The sequence below is a fragment of the Prosopis cineraria genome, unplaced genomic scaffold (assembly GCF_029017545.1).
Source record: "Prosopis cineraria cultivar Desert tree isolate PC_DT_omini unplaced genomic scaffold, ASM2901754v1 PC2, whole genome shotgun sequence".
NCBI classification, from domain to species: Eukaryota; Viridiplantae; Streptophyta; class Magnoliopsida; order Fabales; family Fabaceae; genus Prosopis; species Prosopis cineraria.
Genome location: NW_026555333.1, coordinates 20024372 through 20048539, shown reverse-complemented (window position 1 = coordinate 20048539; position 24168 = coordinate 20024372). Strand labels below are relative to the sequence as shown.

Below are 24168 nucleotides of genomic sequence, written 5' to 3'. Positions count from 1 at the left end.
AAGAAATTAACCGTCCTGGGTCTTGAAGATAGCAACTTGGGAGGTTTCCATGAAAGATATTTGAAATTGCAACATTGTCATGTTTAAGCATATCAAAAAACATTGATCTCCATGGGTCCTTGCAAAGCTTCCCACTCAATAGATCTCTTAAGACTTTAATAGTAAGTTACAAGAAATTCACTAATCCAATTGTTAGGCAAAAATAAAAGGGGGTGTCACAATGCGTGCCATAGACGTGAGGTTTCAAAAGAATGGAAGAACTTGATTTCTAATTAAACGCGAGGAACAGTTTACCTAGATGTGAGAATGTGAAGTGAAGAAAATTAATGTAGATGTAGGGAAGCAAAGATACATTAATTAAAGAAAGAGGTGGTGGGATATGCCAGCTGTACAACAAAAAGTAAAAACTAAAACTACATGATAAAATAAAAAATAAAATAAAGTAGAAGACGTGGAGTTTGAAACTTGTAGTTTGTTAATGCTGATGATGATTCTTGTTGAGAGAAGACTTCTCTATTTATAGATGATCCTGACTTGATGTCTAAGCTCCATGATTGCTAGTTTCCTTAAATGTAGGAAGCACTTCCTCCATCATGATCACTCACCATGAGTGGAATGTAGATAGTCTTGACTTAATGGTTAAAGTTTTATAAATATTTTATTTTAATCATTTTAAAGCCAATTAAATTGAGTTAAGCCTGGGCCTCCTTCCAAATTTACAATTTCAGTGCAAACACCAATCCCTTCTTCTTTGTTTGCACTCTCATTCGTAGAATATATTGATCTTTCATTCAACCATTTTAATGGTGAATTGAACCTTAATATGCTTTAAGGCTATCAACATCTACAAACATTAGATCTTTCTTATAACAACTTACCAGTTGATGTAAGTGTCATGGATGCTAACCTCTCTTCATTTCCAAACTTAAAGTCTCATCTTGGATTGACTTCCTATAATTTGAGAGAATTTCCAATGTTCTTGAGAAACCACTCTCGAATATCTCATCTTGAACTCTCAAACAACAAAATTAAAGCTCTAATACCTCATTGTATTTGGGAAGTAATACATGAATTTGGTATTCTAAATCTTTCTATCAATTCTTTGATAAGCTTTGAAAGACATGTTCTAAATTACATTGTTAATTTGGATTTTCTCAATCCTCACTCCAAATAAACTCAATGGGAACATTCCTCCTTTTATTATCTCATCCTTTTTGGACTTGTCAAGTAATAACTTCAACAATGTTATTCCACATAACATTGGTGCTCAATTTCATTCAGTTGATTTCCTCAACCTTTCCAAAAACAAATTTTATAGGGACATTCCTCATTCCTTATGTAATATTCCACATATGTATTTACTTGATCTTTCCAATAATGTGCTTGAAGGACAATTCCTCCTTGTTTAATACATAGTGAGACTCTCTAGATACTAAATCTTAGAAAGAACAAGCTCAAAGGCAATATTCCTAATGCATTTCCAAAATCATATGAAAATTTATTTATGTTACATGTACAAGAAAATCAATTGAGTGGCTTCATTCCCAAGTCAATGATCAATTGCCAGAATTTGGAGCTGCTAAATCCTGGGAATAATTATATCAATGGTCACTTTCCATACTTCTTAAGGAACATATCCACACTCCAAGTCTTGGTTTTGCCAAAGAACAAAAATTTCAAGGTCCCATTGGATTCCTAGAAAATAATGGCAATTGGCTTGTCCTTTAGATTATTGATTTGGCATTTAACAACTTCAGCGAATTTCTTCCAACCAAAGCTTTAACAACTTGGGAAGCAATGATGCATAATTTTAATGTATCAAGCCCCTCTTACATCACATTAATGTTCTATGATGTCAATGGAGCATCATATTATTATTCAATGCAAATTGTGAGTAAAGGCCAAGATATGGAGAGGGATAAAATAATAAACTCCTTCACTTTGATTGACCTTTCATCTAAAAATTTTGAAGGGCCACTACTACAGAATACCCCCTTACTTGATAGTTATTTTAGAAATTATTTGACGATTTTTAATCGTCAAGTAATAGGGCGCCATATATTTATTTGATGGTTAAAAACTGTCAAATATTTTAGAGATTATTTGATGATTATTTCAAGATAACCATCAAGTAATCACTTAAACATTACCGTATACTGCAGCAATACACGTAATAGTTATTTAAAAATAGTTGTCAAATATTTAGCAATATTTGATGGTTATTTCGAAACACCCGTCAAATATGTTTTTGCAAATTCTGTGTGCCAAATACTTGACGGTTATTTCATAATAATCGTCAAATAAGTATACATACTTGATGGTTATTTCGAAATAATCGTCAAGTAAACTTATACTTGACGTTTCCTTCTAAATAACCGTCAAGTATTTATGATGTGTATTTTTTTTAAAAAAAAGTAGCCCCCTGCAAATACAAAGCAATCAGATATATATACCAGCTAGCCAATAATAAAAAATAATTGAATTATTATTTATATTGAAATTACAATTTAAATATCTTTAATTTCCTATATCTACCTATACCCTAAACCTAATGCCATAAAAAATCTATAACTTTACCTACTTTACAAGTTAAAATTTTAAAATTAATTGGCCTCAAACATAAAATTGACCAAAAAAATTAAATATGTATACCAAAACTAATTGGGCCTAACCACTGCTGCTATCCACATGTTAAACACGGCTTGAGTTACCTCTTCAAGGGTTTCCTCAAATATGTAGCTGCATATCAAACACAGTAAGCATCCTTGAAGTACTGTATGCAAAGAGTTACAACAAATTCAATTTAATAGCTATCTAACAAAAGTTGTTAAAATTTATAATTTAAGTATCATTAAATTTCATATATACCTTGTTAGGTAATGTGGTAAAGGCATGGGTGATAATGTCCTTTAAAAATCTTATCAAGTAATAGCCACAATCATTGCTCTGATCTGGTTGGAGTGGATACTGTGAAAAAAATCACATATCAATAAAATAATAGTTAAAAGGCCACGGTTTTTTAATTAAAAACTCAGCCCATTAGGTTTACCTTAATTGCGATCCATGTCTCATAAGAGTCCAATGCCCTTAAGTTGGGGGACAAGGTCTGTTGGTTGCAGTATGATACAAGACTACAGCTCTAAGAAAGAAGTAAAGAATAAATGTCAGAAATTCAATATACATAGATATTACAATAACAATTGACAAAAATTCAACTTACTTATTAAAAAGTTCTACTATATTTGGCCTATTGCTTGGTTCTCCATTAAGAAAATCGAGATATCAAATTTTTAGAGCAACAGGGTTACCCACAATAAGTATCCAATACCCCCTAATAAGAAATAACAAGTGTTATCAAATAAGTAAATATAAAAAATATTTACTTGTACCAAAAGTAGCTAGAAAGTGGCTTACCCTTAGCAGTAAGGAGCAAAAAATAAAGTATCATTGCTTGCTCCCCTATCCTTAAATTGATCCGAAAGCAGTTGTGCTTGATCTTCAAGAGCTTCCTTTATAATTCCATTATAGGCAGAGACATCGTAGGTATTAATCAGCTTGAATCTTGACTCAAGGCTGTCAGGAACCACAAATGAGGTATAAAGGTGGCTTAAGTGAAAAAATAACCAGGTTAATACACACGCGTGCACACACACATATATATAATTTAAGTAATTAACTGAGCATTATCGAAGAAATACCTCATGTAGAAGCCCATCAGACTAGTACTGACCATTTTATGCTTGAGAATTTTATTTAAAATTTCATTCCGAACAACTTCAAATAAGCCCGATCTTCCACACAGCCCATCATCAAAACTAATGATATCCCCAATCGCCACTTGGCTAGCCATCCTCGTAGCCATGGCATATATCTCAAGAGAGACATGGTATTTGTATTCTACAACTGGCACTGGTGCTGCTGGATATTGCGAAACTATGGTTGACTCTTTATTATGGCCCAACTTACTTTTCAGCTTACTCTTCCCTCTCAGCTGCACAACAAAGAAGTTAGATATTTGTAATTATATTATAAAATTATAAATAACTATTTAAACTGTACCTTTTTCTTTGGAGGCAATGGGTCCTTTGTTGGCTTTAGTGTTACCACTATTACAAGGCGACTAGGCCATGCAATGATTGCTTTCCCCACCATCTGTGCCTCATCAGTAGGAATAAGCAATGGATAGTTGGGGTTGATGGTAACAAGTATAGAAACTCTAACATAGTTGGGCAAAAGGGGATGATTATGGATCGTGTCCCTGGGAATGTTATACACATGCCTATTGCAACCACTCTACGTTCAGGAGTGTCTGCCAAACAAATCATTCTCGCCCTAATTAAACAAACAATGACAATTAGTTTCTAAAATAAAAATAATTAAACAAATTCATAAGATAAAACATATTACCTTAGGTAGTTTTTCTGAAGGGACTGTGCAGCTATCTTTCTAACTAGGGCTAATCTCACCCAAAGTCCTCCCAAGGACTTTCCCTTTCAATAACATGTCAATTGATGTTGCCTGGGCTAGTAGTTGCTACTTCATAATAACTTGCTCTTTCTCAGCTCTTGGACCTCAGACAAAGAAGCTGATGTTCACTTCTTTATCTTGCCAAAATATTGCTTCTTCGTGATGCTGAAGTCAACACCCCTAACATGACTAGGGTGGTCAGCAGTTCCCAATACCGTAGCCAAGATATCCTCATCTTTAGGAAGGTTGCCCTATGAGACTTCCTGAGAGATGGAATCCTGTGTAGAGTAAATATAATTAGTTTGGATATTCATAATTAATTATTAAGTAATAGATGAATATAATACTTACAATCTTTTCAGTAACCTCCTTCACGCGGGGGTTGTCAATAATTCCTTCTTTATTAGTGTGTGTCAATACCTAAAGCTTATGGCGGGATATGATAACCTCTGATCCCTTCTCCTATACTTATTTTTGCTCAATGCCTGCATACCCCCACCTCCCTGCTCTATAAGGATATTCGTTCTTCGCTGCTCTCTCCTTATTCTGAGCACTCAATTACTTGACAAGTTAATAACAAAAAATTTTATTAGTACATACACATACAATCAATAAATAACACCAAACATAAAATTTAAGAAACACTAATACCTTGAATTCCTTCTCACGTCGTGAGGCAACAAAAGCATCTCAATCCTCTTATTTACTAAAGGCTATAATAAGGGAGGAACTCGAGCTACAAATTCAAAATATTTCTGTGTAATGAAATATCTGAAAGACCGTAGTGCCCTCCTAGCCTTTTGTAGGACGAAATCTTGCCTACTTTCGTCAATATCAAATCCTGACTGCAAAATAAAATAAATAACATATTAGATGCATTAATTTTAAAAATAGTTTATACTAAAATATACTTAGTAAAATGTAACTTATTGCTACAGTATCCCAAACAAGAGCCTTCATGGCCTCATCTACTTTGCGCCTTGATTTTACTATAATAGGCACAGTAGTCTTTGCTACCACCCCACTATAACTTATGAATTTTGAGGATTTAATTGCTTGCCCTTTCTTGTTCCATTGCACATTAATTTTTTTTCCTGCAGCTCTTGTCTTTGTCACCTCTTCCATTATCGTTAGGCCCCGTTGAATATTATTGTACTCTTACTCTAGCTTTTTCTGTGTACTCAAAACCTCAGTCGAATTTGTAGTTAGAATTGATGAAGGAGTATCAACAGACTCACTATCAGAAGCCATTTATCTGTAAAGGAAGACAATTAAATCAAACATTAATTAACTTAAACAAAATTCACATATTTAATTCAAACATTAATCAACTTAAATAAAAAAACACAATTAATCAACTTAAACAAAATTCACACAATTAAGTCAAACATTAATCAACTTAAATAAAGAGAACACAATTAATTAACTTAAACAAAAAGTTTCATCATTCAAGTTCTCATATAACTTAATTATACTCAATCAAGTTACCTAACAATAATTGATATAAAAATTTTATCCCAAAAAATTCAGTAGCATAATAGCAAAAAAAAAAAGAGTTTTTAGGTTTTGAACCCTCTCTTTATTCAAAAATTTCATCATTCACAAGTTTTCATATAATACATAATCAAGTTATCTACAGCAACAATTAATACAAAAATTTTATCCTATAAAGTTAATATAACTCAATCATATCTAATCAAGTTATCTAACAACAAAATTAATCACCATCACCACAATAAAGAAAGCAAATTTTCAACAAATTCATATGATGCCCAACAGTAAATTAATTTTCATATAATCTTAAATTTAATTTCATAACTAACAAAGAACCAAAAACCAAAGCTTATATACATTCAATCGCAAATCATAGTTTCAATGAATAAAAAATTCATATTCCAATTGCTAATTCCAATCAACTCCCTAATTACAATCAATTGATAATAATACCACAAGGAAAAAGGATAAACCAACTTAGTTAAGAGAGGCAGAGCATGAGGATGAAGAAGAAGAGCAGGGGAAGGAGGAAAGAAGATAACTCGTGTTTTGCACTGTTGAAAAGCAAGTAGGGGAATTTGAAGTCAGATTTACCTTAAATACTAAACCCAAAAATGAATTAAACAGATAAAGGAGAAACTAAACTTATGTATGGAAGATGGAGAACAAACCTAAAACGCTCAAAATGAAGACTTCAATAAACGAACAACCCACGAACCCCAAAAAATGGAACCCACGAGCAAAACCCAAGAAGAATTGAGTTTAAATCTGTGTTTTTAGGCAGTTTCAGTGATGGAAAATGATTTTCGAGCACTCTAGGTGTGTTTTTAAAATTGTTCGAGTTGCAGAAATGTGAAAATGAAAGGTTCTGGAGCGTAAATTTAAAAGGCAATACTTGACGGTTATTTCGTAATAACCGTCAAATATAATGCAGATATACTTGACGGTTATTAATAAACAAGAGTCAAGTAATTAATTTTTTTTATTTTTTCATTTAAATCATATATTTGACACTTGTTTACAAATAACCGTCAAGTATACCAAAATATACTTGACGGTTATTAGCAAATAAGCATCAAATATATTTATAAAAAAATAAAATATGGGATGCAGATATATTTGATGGTTACGTCAATATAACCGTCAAATATATACTAAATACTTGATGATTGTTTTGAAACAAACGTCAAGTATTTAGTGCCTTTTTTATTTATCGTTTTACACTTATAACCATCAAATATAATGTGTCATATTTCACTTATTCTGTTGCAGTGGGCCAATACCAAAAGAGCTAATGAACCTGGAAGATCTTCATGTTCTCAATTTTTCAAACAATGCTTTCTTAGGAAAAATCCCATCTTCAATTGGAAAGATGAAGTAGTTTGAATCCTTGGATCTTTCAAACAACTCTTTGATTGGAGAGATTCCAACAGAGCTTGTAAGTTTGTGATTCCTTTCATTTTCGAACCTTTCATTTAAAATCATCTTGTGGGAATGATTCCTATAAGCACACAACTTCAATCATTTGAAGCCTCTTCCTTCCAAGGCAATGATGAGCATCTGGAAATGATCATGGAATTGATTTCATGTTTACAACAGGCACGGAATTTGGAGTGATTTTTGGTTTGGCCATTTTTTATCAGACCTCGCTTTTGGAGGAAATGGAAGATAAGGTACTGAAAATGTGTAGGTGATGTTCTTTGTATCATCTTTCCACCACTTTATCTTGATGATCAAAGGCATGAGGGACAATGGCACGTAGTTCTCCGTTGGAGCTTTTAAGCATTGGGCTTTGTGTGAGCAACATAATTAGAGTATTTTGTTATAAGGTAAAGCAATATATGATTAAATACAGCAGATTTTTTTATGTTTTTCGGTGGAACTTATACTTATCTTTTCTTGTCTGGGGTTTTCATGTGTATTTGTTTTTATATATGATATGTTTCCTTATGCATGGTTGTTTTGTCTTGTTAGTGTATATATCATATGAGTGTTTTTGAATATGTGAATATTATTTGGTATGTTTTAATATAGGGATAAAACAACTTTGAATTCCTTACGTTTTGAAATTCTATCAATTTGGTCCCTTAACTTTAATTTCTATTATGTCAATCCTTAATGTTTGGTTCGGTTATCAAGTTATTAATTTAAGCTTTGTAAGAAAAAGTAGCCTTAAAAAAATTGATGTGGAAATTAAATTGCTAATGCGGCAATATACACATGGATTAAATATGCCCTAATAAAAGTGTATAATATTAAATTATAAATTATAAAATAATAAAGTAAATAACAAATAAGTATTAGGACTTGACAAATTTGGTTGATATGTTTTCTTTAATCAACATGTATATTCCCACATCAGCAATCTAATTTTCACATAAGTTTTTTTTAGAGATATTTTGTTTTATAAAACTTAAAGGAGTAACTTGACAACAGAAGTAAACGTTAAGGATTGAAATAATAAAAATTAAAGTTGAGAGATCAAATCAATAATACTCCCAAACGTAAGGGACTAAGAGTTACTTTATCCCTTTAATATATCTTTGCTTTATTTTTATCTAGTATGGGTCTATATTTGACTAGATCATGATGATGATGATGATAATGTGTTATGATTATATGATTCCAAGTTTTGGACAAACTAGGTTATATAAATTATTTTTTCATTATTAAAGATGTCACAAAAACTTACATTAGTTAATTAAAATAAGAAAAATGTAACTATTGATCCTATACTTTTTAATGTGTCTTGGAATCAGTTCCTATACCTTTTTTTTCATTTTTCCTAATTAGTTTCATCTTTCTACAACATTAATAAATAAAAAAAAGAAAGAGCAAATCTATAATGAAGGCAAATGTGTAGAAAACTAGGAGATTAGAGTGACTTACAATTGGTATGGTGGTAGAGTGTGGAAGATGTGAGAAAGTTTGGGGCTTGTGTGGCTTCAAGAGTGATTAATAAAGATGTTATCTTAACTATAAGTAAGTGTTTAATGAAAAAAATGCACAATCAAGAGAGTTTTCATTAAATGATTATTGATAGTTTTCATTAAATGCAACACGTAAAGATAAAATTCGAAATGAGCACATACGTGAAAAAGTGAGGGTGGCACTTATTGAGGAAAAAATGGTAGAAAATCGGTTGAGATGGTTTGGGCATGTACAAAGAAGACCAAGGGAGGCACCAGTGAGAAGAGTGGAACATATAACTTTGAGTCCGATTAAGAGAGGTAGAGGAAGGCCTAAGAGAACACTCTTGGAAGTTGTTGAACGTGATCTCTTAATTAATAATATTTCTAAAAGCTTAATAAATGATAGAGCACAATGGCGTCTTGCAATCCATGTAGCCGACCCCACCTAGTGGGATAAAGGCTTGTTGTTGTTGTTGTTATTATTGGCTCCGATTTGTTCTCATATTGTTAAACGTGATTACGATCAAATGTCTCCATATAAACAAATATAAATATTAAAATGTTTTTGAAATTTTTGAAAGTTGAAAGATTAGGGGAAAAAGAAGCATTTTGACCAAGCCATTTGATCAAGCTGCACCGAGCTTATGAATGATTTTAGATGATATGTTGATGATTGTTATCGATTGATTATTCTTTTGATTTTCCGTTATGTCATTTTGGGCCCATGAATGAATACAGATGAATCCTTTTTCTTGGGCTTATTAGTCTCCAATGTTTTATTTCATGCAATGTCTTAGGTGGCCCAATTGATTCTAGTCATCTAGTCCAATTGAAATTGTGATGTAATCGTTTTACATTTTAATAAATTGACCTTCATGTCAGTAAAAGTACAAACCCCCAAAAAAATAATTTTTTTCTAATTTTTTTCTGGTCCATTGCTGTTACTTATCTTGATAATATTTAGAAATAAATTACTTTCAGGTCTCATACAAACAATCTAAACATAGGAAAGTCTTATAAAATCATAAAGTTATTATAAAATTTCAATCATTGTGAATAATTGTTAGTGAAGTTGCTTAGTTGATAACCAATAAAAAACAATTAACAATTATAAAACAACAATTAACAACTTCAGGAAAGGACACAAGGTTTGAGAGTGATTTTGTAATTTAAGGAGATTTTTTTTTTTGAATTAAAGGAATAGGCACTAACGGCGTAATATTACAAGCGAGATCAAACCTACGACCTTTCACTTACAAAGAGTTCCCATACAATAGGCTACAAGGCCATTGGCTGGAGTTTTTTTTTTTTTCCACATTTAGATTGCTTGTAGAAAACTAGAGAGAGACTTTCCCTAACATCTAAAAATAAGTTATATAAAAAAATTATTTGAAAATAAATAAAACAAATAAATTTGGAAAATTATAAATAAAAATTTCAGTATTATTTGACATAATTAAATAAAATTAATTTTGCCTTTATCGAGTGAATAAAAAATTTTTCAATCATTTTTAAGATTTATATAACAGTTATTACAAGTGACAACAAAACATGTAGATATTGTGGAGTATTAGTCAAACGACAATTCAATCTAATTCTGTCTTTCCTTTTTGAAAAATAAGACAACACATCATGGCAAATGTCACATTCTTCTTTATCAATCAATTACAGTCATGATTGGTAATTGGATCACTAGATTTATGGTTTAAATGTGAATATAAAACTGAATCAATATTTATATAAGTCAAAAACTACAAAAAAAAAATGGATCTAACAAAATATATTAATCTTGATGAATTAATATTTAAATATATTTTTCAAAAGAGGTACTCACATTTAGTTCATGACAATATTTTAAATAGGATTATTTTTCAATAAAAAGATATCAGTTAAAAATCATATATATTGATCGAGTACTAAACAATTAATCAAGTATTAAATAATTAGTCATTAATCTTAAAAGAAGTTGAGATGAATACATCTCTTTCTTTGCCCATCATTATAACAATTAAATTTACTCTAGAGTTAATGGGGTTACAGTATTACACACACAAGTTATAAACTCTTTATAATAGATTGATCAAAAAGAAAGAAAATGAAACCTTTGGCATATATTAGCATTTTAAAATATTGAACTCACATAAAACATTAAATTAAAACGCCCTTTAAAACGTAAAACTAGCCAATAAAAATAAGATTGTCGTGGAAGCAAACAGTCTCTTGTATGATTTGAATTTTGATGCAACCATAGAGGCAATAAGACAATATTCTTTCCATGGTAATAATTATTTATTTAATTAAAAAAATATTTTCATACGATCAGAGATGGATTCAAAGGGGCCAAGCACCCAAGTTTTAAAAAAATTTGTTAAATTTACATGTTTTTTATTTGTTAAAAATGTTAAAATTAACATTTGACTCCCACTATAATGTAGTTTTGCATTTTGGCCCCTCTATGCAGTTTGTTCTAGGTCTGTCCCTGCATGGCATGCGATCCTAGCTGAAGATATATACACAGAAAAATTAATTTAGTTTGACTAAAATATTCTATCTATATGCCCATAAAATCGCATGCAAGAATAACTAATGAAGAATAATACAATGTTGTTAACAGTGGCGGAACTAGTTTCAATGGCAACGGGGGCCAAAAATTTTTAATAGAAAATAAATTACATATAGTTATATAAATATATATATATATATATATATGAAAAAAATTAAAAAAAATGATTAAGTGAAATTATATATGCTTTTTGACTTTATTAAGTTACTTTCAACATATTTCATCAAAATCCATAAAACTTTAAAATTTATTAACTTTATCTAAAAATTTAATAAGCTCTTAATTTTACTTTTCTTAAATATGCTAGTAACATTTAATAGAGATAAAATGATACAATAGAAGTTGGAAAAAAAAAAGGATACAATAAAAAGTCAATGATATACCTTATAAATATAAACAAAAAATTATTCTCTTTTTAAAGTTATGGATAGGATCATAAGGAGTGTTTGTATTAATTATAAAAAATATGATAGGCAATACTCTTATTAAAAATTTGTAGTTTTCAAAAAATTATGTGCTTAACCTTATATATTTAATATATTTATATCTAATTAAATTATAATAAGTGAATCTTAATATATTAACTAAATTAATAACAAGACTTTATCATATTATAAATAAGGAAAAATATAATTTTTTATCCTTATAGTTTTATCAGTTTTTATTTTTAGTCCCTGTAGTTTTTTTAGTATTTTTAGTTCTAAAAACATTAAAAAAAAAACTACAAGAATTAAAAACAAAATCTAATAAAACTATAAGAACTAAAGATTATGCTTTCTTATAAATAATCTGTAAAATATTCACATATTTTGATTCAATTGAAAATAATTACATTAAATATATAAGTTTTTTCCCATCCTTATTCTCAAGTAAAGTGTATAACTTATTATCCATGCAATGCCACATCAACAATACCTTTTTCCAATGCCACATTAACCATTAGATGCAACTTTCCATAATTGTGTAATATTAGATGTGAATAGGTGAAGGGGAACACAGAAATTATTATTTCTAATAGAACATGTCTTGCAATTTCCTGTAAACATAAAGAGAGGATGACAACCGAAGTCTCAAAGGGAAAATTTTATCTCAATAAAGTCTCAACAAATTCCAAAAAACAAAATAAGTCCCAAAGATCCTTAGCTAGTATTATGATACTTTGGAAAAGACTCAAATACCCTCAATAATAATAATAGAATAATTTGAATACAGAAATTTGTCACTTATCCTCTCAGGTTTTGCAACTTCATTTACCTTAATTTGCAACTTGATTTCCTAATTTTATTTATAAACACAATATTTTAATATGGAATTTTGAAATTGTTGGTAACTTATTTTCTCAGATTTATAACCCCATCTAGTCAAATTTGCAAACCCTCTGTCCTGACTTCATTTACTAACATATATTTGCTGAAAACCCAAGTGATACCACCACCACCTCCTCCTCCACCATTTACACAGTGGAGAAACCACATTCTCTCCCTCATTCCCACTCACTTGTGCTGGTGGCTTGGTGCCTCCTATTGCATATGGCACCACTCCCACCATTCCCAACTCAAGCTTCTTCTTCAATAATATCTGATTCACAAATGCCATTTTTGGAAGAAGAAGATCCATTTTTGGTGCCTCCCCTTCTTTTGTTCACCTTTCCACTGTTAAACCCAAAATCAGTAGAAGAAGATCCACCATTCTTTGAAAGCTTTTGGTCCCCCCCCATATATTGAACCTAGTTGTGGACTTTAGGAATAGTCGATGACGCCGCAGCAAGCGATGCATTTTCGGATCATTTGGGTAGTGTGATGGAAATGGTGGAAAAAGAGAAGGTGGTGCCACCTGGGTTTTTAGCAGATGTATGTTCATAAATAAAATCAAGACAAAGAATTGCAAATATGAGAAAACAAAGCCGCAAACAATTTCAAAATTCCATGTTAAAATATTGCGTTTATAAATAAAAGTAAGAAATCAAGTTGCAATTTCGGGAAGATAAGTGGCAAATTTCTGTCTTTGAAATATTCTATTAGAATTATTAAAGATATTAGAGTCTTTTTTTAAGGTATCATAATACTATCCAAGGACCTTTGGGATTTACTCATCCAGCCTTCTTTATAAGTTATTTCTATCAACTTTATCAATATTAATGTAAAAAAAATAAAAACTAAAATAAAAGTGTGTAAAATTTTAAATATATCTCTACATAAAAAATTTAAAAAGTGATGTTATTTTTTCTCTCTTATAAAAGGTAATTCAAAAATATTTTTTAAATATTACTTAAAAAGCTGCACCATAATTTATGAATAAGATGAATGGACTTCCTAAAATATATCTATTACATTTCAGCTGGAATGTTGATAATATGTAAGATGATACAGGCGTGGCTGGTAAATATCTGAAATAATTTATAGGAAAAATGCTGTTGTTTCTCTATGTTATGTACTTTTAAAGTGTTTTGTTATTAATTCTTGTAATTTTTGTTATTGTTTTAGGTCCTTTAAATTTCATTTATCTAAAATGTTAGTTCCTATATTTTTTAAATATGACTATAAAAACTTAATAATGACTAACATGTGCATAAACTCTATTATTTCTTGTGCTAACTTGTGTTAAAATTATAATGGGTTATATAAAAATGAGTAAATGACAAAAAAAAATAAGCAAAAAATTTAAATAGGAGTCCTTGAATGTGCAATGAATGAAACTTCAAAAACACACAATTAAAGCATATAAGTAGAAAATTAGAAGTCATTTTGTTCATGTAATATATATCTCATCATAATTTTACTAATTTGACAACAAAATTAAACAAAGTTGTGTATACATTAGCAAATTTAATGTTGTCAATAACGATAATGAGTAACGCACAATACAAATATATGACTAAATTTTAATATTAAAACATGCTAAAAATATAGGGAACAAAAAAATGGTATTTTCCTTAATACACGCACATTTTACTAATAAAAATTTGTTGACATCATTAAAGTTAATTTCTTTTTTTCATCATCAGTCTTTCACAATATGACAAAATAAAAGTTTGAATCTCTATTATTAGATGTGCCTATACTTAATATCCAACTACTATTTGAACAAAATTACTTGTAATAGAATAATATATGTGCATGATAAAAAAATAAAAAATTGATCAATATCGTTTTGAGATTTACAACAGCAGTTAAATTAATGAAAATTAGCACCTAAAGCTTACCAGATCATCATGATTTGGAAAAAGATAGGGAGGAAGGGCAACTGAAAGATAAAATAAAAGAAAATGGAATTTATGACAGTGAAAGATAAAGTAAAAGAAAGTGGAATTTAGGAAAGGGGAAGATAAAACAAAAGAAAGTGGAATTTAGGAAGCGTCATGGGTTACAACATAACGGAGAGATAAGGTGGGGTCTCAGTCAAACGACCACCATGGAATCTAAACGACGGCTTTCAATTCCTCCTCCATTTTTTTTATTTTTTTTAATATAACACAACATCATGGCAAACGTCACCCTCCTTTTCTTCAATTATTGTCTTTTTTTTTTCCAACTTATCAATTTTTGTCTATCACTATATATATAAGGCAAATGCCACGTTCTTACTTGTCAATCCATACCTCCAATATATGTATACATCTTACCAAATTAAATATTTATGCACATACGAAATTAATTGTATTTATGAATATCGTGACTTTTTTATAAATTTATATTAATGTTTGGACTAAATTTAGTGCACTAGACCTGAAAGAGATATTAGTAAAAGCCCATCTCGAAATCTACTGTAAGAAACGCCCCATGGAAGATGGCTCCACGAGGATAATGGAATGTCGCATTTCAAGAGTCAGCAAACCAATATCGCCACTCATCCCAACCTTTCGAATATTACGTGCACTTAGCCTCACCACTTATCTACGACGTGGCACACCGTTTGCGTCTCAAAGGTTGGACAGTTATCTGCTTCTTTTAAGCAACAAAATTTAAAACTAAAGGAGGGTCACTACCTGACTCTATAAATGGGTAGCAAACGTGTAATTAAAGGTTTGTCAACACTTTGCGAAACGCAACACACTTGCCTAGACAAACACTAACCCACATTCATTCAAGTTTACTCATCGTGACTCACTTTGTTCATACCAGCTTAGTGTCATAGTCTAGGAACTCCCAATTCTTGAATCGTGTTGGCCTTAGCGTGATCAATCTCTTAATCTTTGCTAAGTCAGTTGAACCTTCAGGATGTAGGTAAAGAAATTGAAAAACTTAAACACAAGAGAGAAAAGAGCTTGAAACTTTAATTACTTTCTTTATTGTTTATAAATGAGGGGTTGTGGGGTATTCATAGGTCTCTTCCTTTCTCTAAAAAATTCTCACCTCCTTAATGGACGGTGAAGATCAATCTAATCCTACGATTTATATTTATTTTCTAGAGTATTTCATGAAAATATCTACAATAAATATTTAAATATTTATAAGGATATTTTTAGACTAATATTTAAGATGTGTGTGGAATGTTCTAGAACATTCTAGAATATTCTAGACACCTTCACATTCTTCCATAAATTTTTAAAACCTTCTAAAAAGTTTTAGATTTTTCTAAATATTTTTATGTTGTTTTAAAATATTCTAGAACATACTAAATTCTTCTTGAACGTTCTGGATTGTCTTGAAAATCTTTACAAGGTCATGGACATCTCCAAAAGCACCGTGATCTCATGGTTTCTTCTCTTTTTAAACAAAGATTGTGAAATTAGGCTCCTTAAGCTAGTTTTACTTTGTTGCTCTCTCTGCTTGATGGAACATGAATTGTACTTGCACCTTAGTAATACAATTGACTGTTGTCCATCGCTTGGTGTACTGTTGGTTTCTCGCATTTCTTTGGCACTCCAAAGAATTTGTGATAAAAAACTTTGACAACTCACGCAATCGTTTGATCTAAAACATTAGACTTTTGAAGATCTACTCCTCGGGCATGCTTGACAAACCCTCGAGGGGCACGACATTTTAGACTCCATTCTCAAAACCAAGCCAACATATAGAATATATATTAAAATAAAACTTATTTCAAACTCCTTACAATATATGTCGCTTATCATCAAGCATCATATAAACGATAACAATATGAGTAAAATTATGTCTTAAAGACTTATCTTTCTATACTTTAACCGGTAACAATATAATTTATATTTGTATCTCATTATTAGAAATTTCTCATCAATTTTTTGTATTATATTAGTTTAAACATTTAACTTTAAGTTTATCGAGTCTAACAAATCTTTCAAACCTTTTAAGTATAAATAAGCTCATTTTTGAAGACGAAGGCATAAGAGTTATTACACAAACTACCTTGTTCATATTTTTTACCAATTGCATATGCTTTTATTTATTATATTTGCACTTCACTGATTGTATGTAAGCTCTTTAAAAAAGTATTTCACTATAGTAGTTCACTTTGTGAACTTACTCTGTTTATTTCTATTTTACCTACTTGAAAATAGAGGACTTAGGTTTGGAGAACTTAAGTAGGGTTAATTAATATTTTTGTAAAGGGGAGCGATTCAACCTTATTGTCTGGGATATATGGCAACAAAAAGCTTAGATTAATTTTGGTGAACTTAGTAAAGAAAATCTCACGTGAAGCTTGAGGAATAAATGTAGGATCGAGTGATTGAAACTGATACCTGATAAATACACGTGCACTCTTAATCTTTGGCTCTTTGAATATTTAGTGATATCATTCCTTCTCTAATTTCAGTGTTATTTGTCAAAAATTTTATTTGGCCCAATTCATCTTTTCTCTTGATCTCATTTACAATAATTACAAATGAATAATCATAACAATGAAAGTATTAAAAAAAAACTAATTTTACTCCTATGCATATCTTTAGACAATAAAAAAAATGTTTGATTTTAGAATTTGTTATCATCATTTATCCTCAAATGTAAACAAAATTTTATCTTAATTTCTAAAAATCTTTTTTACTCCCACACATATTATTTTAAAAATTTGTAACATGTGCATGTTAAATTTAAAAAAAAATGGTCGGATGGTTACTACGTCAGATGGTTATCAGTAGTAACCATCCGACCACAATTACCATAAATTATAGATATGGATTTTCACATAGATATGTCAATAATTACAAGATTTCGTCAAAAGTATAATGTCTGCATCAATGTTTTAAATAAAGTGAGCAGTAAAAAAGACAAAGGAGATGAGTAGGCGAGTAGCCTAGACATTGTTTGGCTGATTTTTTTTTTATAATGAAAATGAGTCATTTTTCCTCAATCCAACTAAAATAAAATATATCTAATATTACATGATAACATGTAAATACCAAATGCTGAGTAATCAAATAAAATCTATTGCCTTGGAATCGGACTCGACTCGGGCTTCTCTATGATTATATTTAATCTAATCATTTTATTGGTAAAAATGATTTCTATGGAAAATTTTACAGAATAATCTGTTTTTTTTTTCAAACAGAATATTCTGTGACAGTGGCTTTTTTGGAAACAAATAAAAAGATAGAATAATCTCTACCCGTGATGGAATAATATTATGATTAATCTTCATAATTATTATGTTCCAGAACACAGCCACGCGAATGCTATGTAAGTGCGAAGCGACACATCGAGCATGTGATCCCAGCTTCACCACTAGTCATCCACTACGCACATTGTCATTTACCAACTTGTCCCCCCTAACCTTTTTTGGGGAAAGAAACAAGGATCACAATTAAGTGCCAATACAATATTTTAATTATATTTCAATTTTGAGAAAGACACGCCTATCAATCCCTAGAGTTTTTAACAGTTTTAGTATAGGTCATTATAATTTTTTAATATTTAAGATCCCTCTTATTTTTCACATCTACAATCTTATTTAGTTTCTCTAGTTTTAATTTTAAATAGAGATATGATGATATGTCACTAATGATATGAAATATATTGATCTATCACTAATAATATTCATAAAGATGATAGAGTGTTAAAATTTTGATGACATGACATGTTGAAGTAGTTGATTTCATTCATGTAACCAAGCTTTAATTTCTTTCATTTTTTAGGGCATAATCTTCATTGTCTTTGAGATTTTAGTACCTCAATTTCATATTTGACATTGTCAATGACAACTGAGCAAATTTGATATGGTTAGTGTTACATTATTGTTCCTCTAAAAATATTTAAAAATAAAAGTTCTGAGGTTGCAAACTTAAAAAATTAGACGGACTTGAAATAATAGAAAATGTATGAGGATCTATACCAAAGTATATTAAATCTATAAGGATTAATAGTTGTATTTTTTCTAAATTTTAAAATAGTCAAGAAATATAATATATATATATATATATATAAGATTTGCAACTAAAACATATTTATAATTATTTAAATAAATATTTGCAACTCATTTTTTCTCATGTTATTTTAAGAACTCCATATCATTTAAACAAAACGATGGAATCATTTTGGGTTGTACGTTGTAACATTTGACATTTTATAACGAGAGCATGCATATTCTATTGACCCTCAACACTAAAACCTTAAGTTTGAAAGACTAATATGTAAATTTGAAAATGACAAGAAAATGGTGAATCAAAAGGGTAGTAGGACTTAGGCAAGCAAGGATCATGAGAGCTTGTTTCAAGAGATGAGAGCTATGCAAGAGGCCCTATGAGAACTCAAGAGAATGCTCTCTGAGGACCCAAGGAAAGGTTTTGATTTGCCTTTAAGGATAAGAAAATTAAAGGCTAGAGTGGACAACAACCAACCCTCCTAGCATAAGACTATAGAGCAGTGGTGGAGCTATATGTTATGATCAAGGGTGCTCTCATTTTAGGAAAAATTACAAGTAGAGATGTAAATTTTGTAACTTTGCATCCCTTATTTTTTGATATTTTTCATCCCTAGACTAAATAAAAAAAATATATGAGAGAATGATAATTGTGAATAAATTCAAACAGTTACAAATAAAAATTCATGTAATAATTTAAGAGTTATGTACATTTAATACTTAAATACTTATTTGCAATTAAAACTAGTGGATTTGTAACTATCTGAATCAATAGTTTTAACTTATTTTTAAAAAAACTTGTTAAAGACTTAACTATCACTAATTCAATGTTTTGGGACTTAATTGTAATTCTCTTTAAATGTTTAAATTCAAAAACTTATTAGATATGTAATATTTTAATAATAGAAGTAAGAGATAAAGAAACAAGAAACATATCTACACAAAAGATTACATCAACTTATTCAATATAAATTTTCAAAAAGAAAACTACTAATTAATTTACTGTGTTAATATAATTTTGGTCTTAACATAATTATTAATTTTATTTATTAAATTCTTAAAAAATTATTAAATTTTAAATCGAATTATTTTACACTCCTAACTCAATGCCTTGGTTCTGCAAATTGTTATAAAGGAGGTAAGTGAAGACATTTGCAAGTCCTCTATCACAACTGGATCCTTTGAGGACGGGAAGAAAAAAGCTTTCAGCTTTAGTTAGCTTTTGGGCCCTCTTTGTTGAACCAGGTTTAAAATTTTGGATTTTCGTCCTAACCGTTTGGGGTCACATCATTCAATAATCATGTTACAACTTTGAATATTAAGTAGATATGGCACATACGATAATAGTCTAAGTCCCTTAAGTATTATTTTAGAATTTAATTTTTAGATGTGTGTATGAAAAAATATTACTTAAGAGAAAATGACCTCTTTAATGACACACTAATTTCTCAAAGAATTAGTCTTATGACTGTCAGTTATGAAAATATTTTGAGCAACAAATAAAAAAAAAGTTACAACGTTGAATTTACCAGCATGCATTGGTTTTAATAAAAAGTATTATGATCACTTAAACATAAAATTTTGATTTTGAGTCTATCTAAATATAGAAAATACTTTTGAAAAGGTTACATCTAATTAAGCTCGACAACACTCAAATCTAACAAAATTAGATAGTCATATTCTCAAAAAAAAAAAACTTTGGTTTTATGCCTCACAATTTAAGTTAGCTAGATTAGCCTTGATGATTGATTGCTGTAAGGTTTTTATGTTTTCTTTGGGATTTTCTTTTCCCTTGCCTTTGTGCCCAAAAAAAAAGAAGAGAAAAGAAAAGGAATTGTAGAATGAGGTAGTTAGACCGTTATGGTTACTTAAGTGTTGGGATCCCTTTTGTTAGAGGTAGTTAATTTGTTTTCTGGTTTTTTGTATGTTTCCTTTTAGGTTTTAAGCCTCACATGCGATTAAAAAGGTCTCAATTAAAAATCTAATATTGTAACAAGTTATATTGTTGTGCACTTAGTGGGATCTAATGAAAATGAAATCAAACGGCAATAAATAAATAAAAGCTGAGACTTATACTCTCTTTTTTCCAAAAAAAAAAAAATTATTGCTTAAAAGACAAAAACTAATGAATATATAAAATATATGAGTGTGATTGACATTACAAAAAATTTTCCAAATACAATTCTTTTTTTATTAACGAAACAAACTGAAAAAAGAAACCTTTGTTAATCTAATTTTTCAGAATCATTATCAACATGAAATATAAAATTATACAAACAGTAGCATTCACAACTTGCAAATAATATGAATTAATTTTTTTCCACACACATGTTTTCTTATTAGAGACAATAATATTCAAAAAAATAGTTGAGTACTAAATATAAGTATTCTGCTCCAACCTACAAGTGAATTACGGTTCTTGATCAAGAATTATGCTTAACATTGTATGCAATATGCACAACAAAAATGTTATCAGCCAATATCCATATTATATTCAATATAAAATCTATGGCGCTTGGGGTCTCTTCAGTTAAATTTAAAAATTGTTCAACTGAAAATCTTTAAAAAAAAATTGTTTGTATACAACAAGAGCACAATAGAATCGAATCTCTTGGATGGACCCCTTTTTATTTTTTGGTCAATGTGTGGTCCCTTTATAAATCAGCCACAAATTAATAAATGTTTTTTTGTTTTTCCCCTTTATTAAAATTTATTAAATACACCCATATCCTCTTAAACTTCTCGTTCCCGGAAATCTCGATTCTCCCATGAGAATTCTCAGCACACGCCGTTCTCGTACTTCCGCCTTATATAATCGCAACACTCTTTCTTCCATTTCAATTCCATTTCCAATTCAATTCTCTTCTCTCTTTCTCTTCCACTCTCTTTCTTCACATCTCACTCTATCGCCTTCAATGGCTACTTGTGTTGGCACTTCGACGGCGCGCATAAACGATTCCGACCCACTTTCTCGGAATCCAGACAGGGACGGCCAGACCATCGATTATTCCTTCAACTATGTGAAATTCTGCCGACCCACTTTCTCTGATCGTTCTCCGGTCGTGCCCTTTTCCGTGAACGGTGTCAATAGCTTACACACGCGGACGGCGCCGGAGGAACTTCACCGGCAGGATGAAGAAGAAGGGGAGGAGGAGCGGGAGGAGGATGATCTCTGGGCGAAGATGCAAGAGGAAGCAAGATTAGATGTCGAACAAGAGCCGATTCTGTCTTCCTATTTCCATGCTTCGATTCTGTCTCACCAGTCGTTGGAATCCGCGTTGGCGAATCATCTCTCCCTCAAATTGTGCAGCTCAAGTCTTCCCAATGGAACCCTAATCGACCCCTTCGTCTCCACTCTTACTGAAAATGAAGAAATCATGGAAGCCGTGAAGTACGACCTGAGAGCCGTGAAAGAACGAGACCCAGCTTGCATAAGTTATGTCCATTGCTTCCTAAACTTCAAAGGCTTTCTTGCTTGCCAAGCTCACAGAATAGCTCACCAATTATGGTCTCAGGGAAGAAACGTGTTGGCCCTTGTGATTCAGAACAGAGTTTCTGAGGTATTCGCTGTGGATATCCATCCAGGAGCAAAAATTGGAAGAGGAATTTTACTGGATCACGCAACAGGATTAGTGGTAGGAGAAACGGCAGCGATAGGGAACAATGTGTCAATTCTGCATAATGTGACATTGGGAGGAACTGGGAAAGCTTCAGGAGATAGACATCCCAAGATTGGTAATGGGGTTCTTATAGGTGCAGGGACTTGCATTCTGGGGAATATAAAGATTGGAGATGGAGCTAAGATCGGTGCTGGTTCTGTGGTTCTGAAGGATGTTCCTCCAATGACTACTGCAGTTGGAAATCCAGCAAGATTGGTAGGAGGGAAGGTTAATCCTGTGAGGCTGGACAAGATTCCAAGCTTCACAATGGATCATACTTCACATATTTCTGAGTGGCCTGATCATGTTATTTAGATGATACTGGTTGCTAGTCCTCAATTGTATGGCTACAGGGTTATCATTGCTACTATTAATATAGGCATTTATCTCATGAGTAGGAATCTAAATCTTGATTTTTCATGTTATGAATAACTAGCCCTTCCGTTGTACCAAAACCCTGCTGGTGGTATTGTTACTGTTATTATTATTGGGCTAATATACAAGAGAGCTATTGTTTATCTATTAGGGTGATGGTACTGTGGGATTCTCTGTTTGTTTGTTTGATAAGTGAGAATGCATGTTCTCCTGGAAGTAAGCAGAGAGCCCTTGAGAGCTTGGTGCTAAAAATAAGAGCAGGTTCATGATTTTGATTTTTGATATGTAATAGAGTATGTTGTAAGGTACAAGGACTTCCCTTTATGTTATGCAATATATGAATTTTGCTGCTGTTACATTCATTTGCTTTTGCATGTGTGTCTTTGGGCATAGAAACCTTATCCTACTTGATACAATGATGGACTAACTTCTGAGTTGATTTCAAGTTGTTTGTACATCAAAATTTTCAACTAAGGCATGTCATGTCGTTATTCCCTCCGGGCTCAATAAAGTAGAGGTAATTATTTCATGGTTCTCCAAAAAAAAAAAAAGCCTTGGAGTTTGTTTTACAATCTATTTTGAGAATAATTTTTTATTTTCTAAAGCAAAAAGAAAAATTTGATTGGTAATATACTTTTAAAAAGTGTTTCAAAAAAAATCAAATATTATTATGAAGAATAAAAGAATGAAAACATCTTTTAAGTATTTTAGAATTATTATTTTAAAAAATAAAGGAAAATTTAAAAACCATCTATTATTATTTTTTATTCTCATAACATGTTATATAAAATTTCAATTCTCAGACTAATAAAACAAAAATAATTTTAAACAAACCCTTCATCTGTAAAAATTTTTTTGACCTATATTCTTTTTAAATATCCTGTACAAGTGTTTAAATAATAACAATTAAAATTTTAATATGTCACTTTTTAATAAATAAAATAGAGAGCAGTTGAAAATACAATTGTAACAAGTACTTAATATCTTATATTTTAAATTAAATAGAATTCCTAGAATATGCTATAGATTATGATTCCGGAGAGAATATAGCATCAAAGACGACAAGACACAAGTAGATATTGGATGAATGCCGTCTTTGCTCTATATTATAAGTCTATATTCAGTAAGAAAGATGTGTGGGATTAAACTTCTATGACTAGGTATATTTTTGACCAGATTCTCTGTGATTAGGAATTGAACATGGATCAATTTGAATTTCATATTTGCCTTATGACGAGGTAACTCTGGCTTTTCCCTGATTCAGTAGCCATTATTTGACTTTGGTGTAAATTTGTAACATGATACACTGTAATTAATTAAGTTATTGGTTTCGTAAAAAGGTTGTTGAACAAGTGGATGAAAAAAAGACATGAACTTGATTTGACATCAATAAAAGAGGTCTGTGATGATCTACAACACTGGCCAT

General features: G+C 30.6%; 2 protein-coding genes across 2 annotated transcripts; one reads left to right on the top strand and one right to left on the bottom strand.

The window, feature by feature from the left end:
- Positions 1-2746: 2746 nt before the first annotated feature.
- LOC129302618 (uncharacterized) lies at positions 2747-13053 on the bottom strand. Its single transcript, XM_054941532.1, has 7 exons — positions 12875-13053; positions 4060-4258; positions 3699-3991; positions 3456-3573; positions 3050-3139; positions 2869-2967; positions 2747-2773 (listed from the first exon to the last, which is right to left on the bottom strand). Exons 1-7 carry the CDS (start codon positions 13051-13053, stop codon positions 2747-2749), a joined length of 1005 nt encoding a protein of 334 aa, XP_054797507.1.
- Positions 13054-21440: 8387 nt separating this feature from the next.
- On the top strand, positions 21441-23098 carry LOC129303250 (serine acetyltransferase 1, chloroplastic-like). The gene has a single exon (XM_054942440.1). It carries the CDS (start codon positions 21477-21479, stop codon positions 22680-22682), a length of 1206 nt encoding a protein of 401 aa, XP_054798415.1. The 5' UTR covers positions 21441-21476; the 3' UTR covers positions 22683-23098.
- Positions 23099-24168: the final 1070 nt, after the last annotated feature.

Excerpts from the sequence above, each read along its gene's own strand:
- LOC129302618 (XM_054941532.1), bottom strand. The coding sequence starts at position 13,053 with ATGGATCTTCTTCTTCCAAAAATGGCATTTGTGAATCAGATATTATTG. Across the intron at positions 2,968-3,049 it reads AGACATGGATCGCAATTAAG|TATCCACTCCAACCAGATCA; the intron begins GTAAACCTAATG and ends TTTTTTTCACAG. Across the intron at positions 2,774-2,868 it reads TTACCACATTACCTAACAAG|TACTTCAAGGATGCTTACTG; the intron begins GTATATATGAAA and ends CTTTGCATACAG.
- LOC129303250 (XM_054942440.1), top strand. The coding sequence starts at position 21,477 with ATGAGAATTCTCAGCACACGCCGTTCTCGTACTTCCGCCTTATATAAT.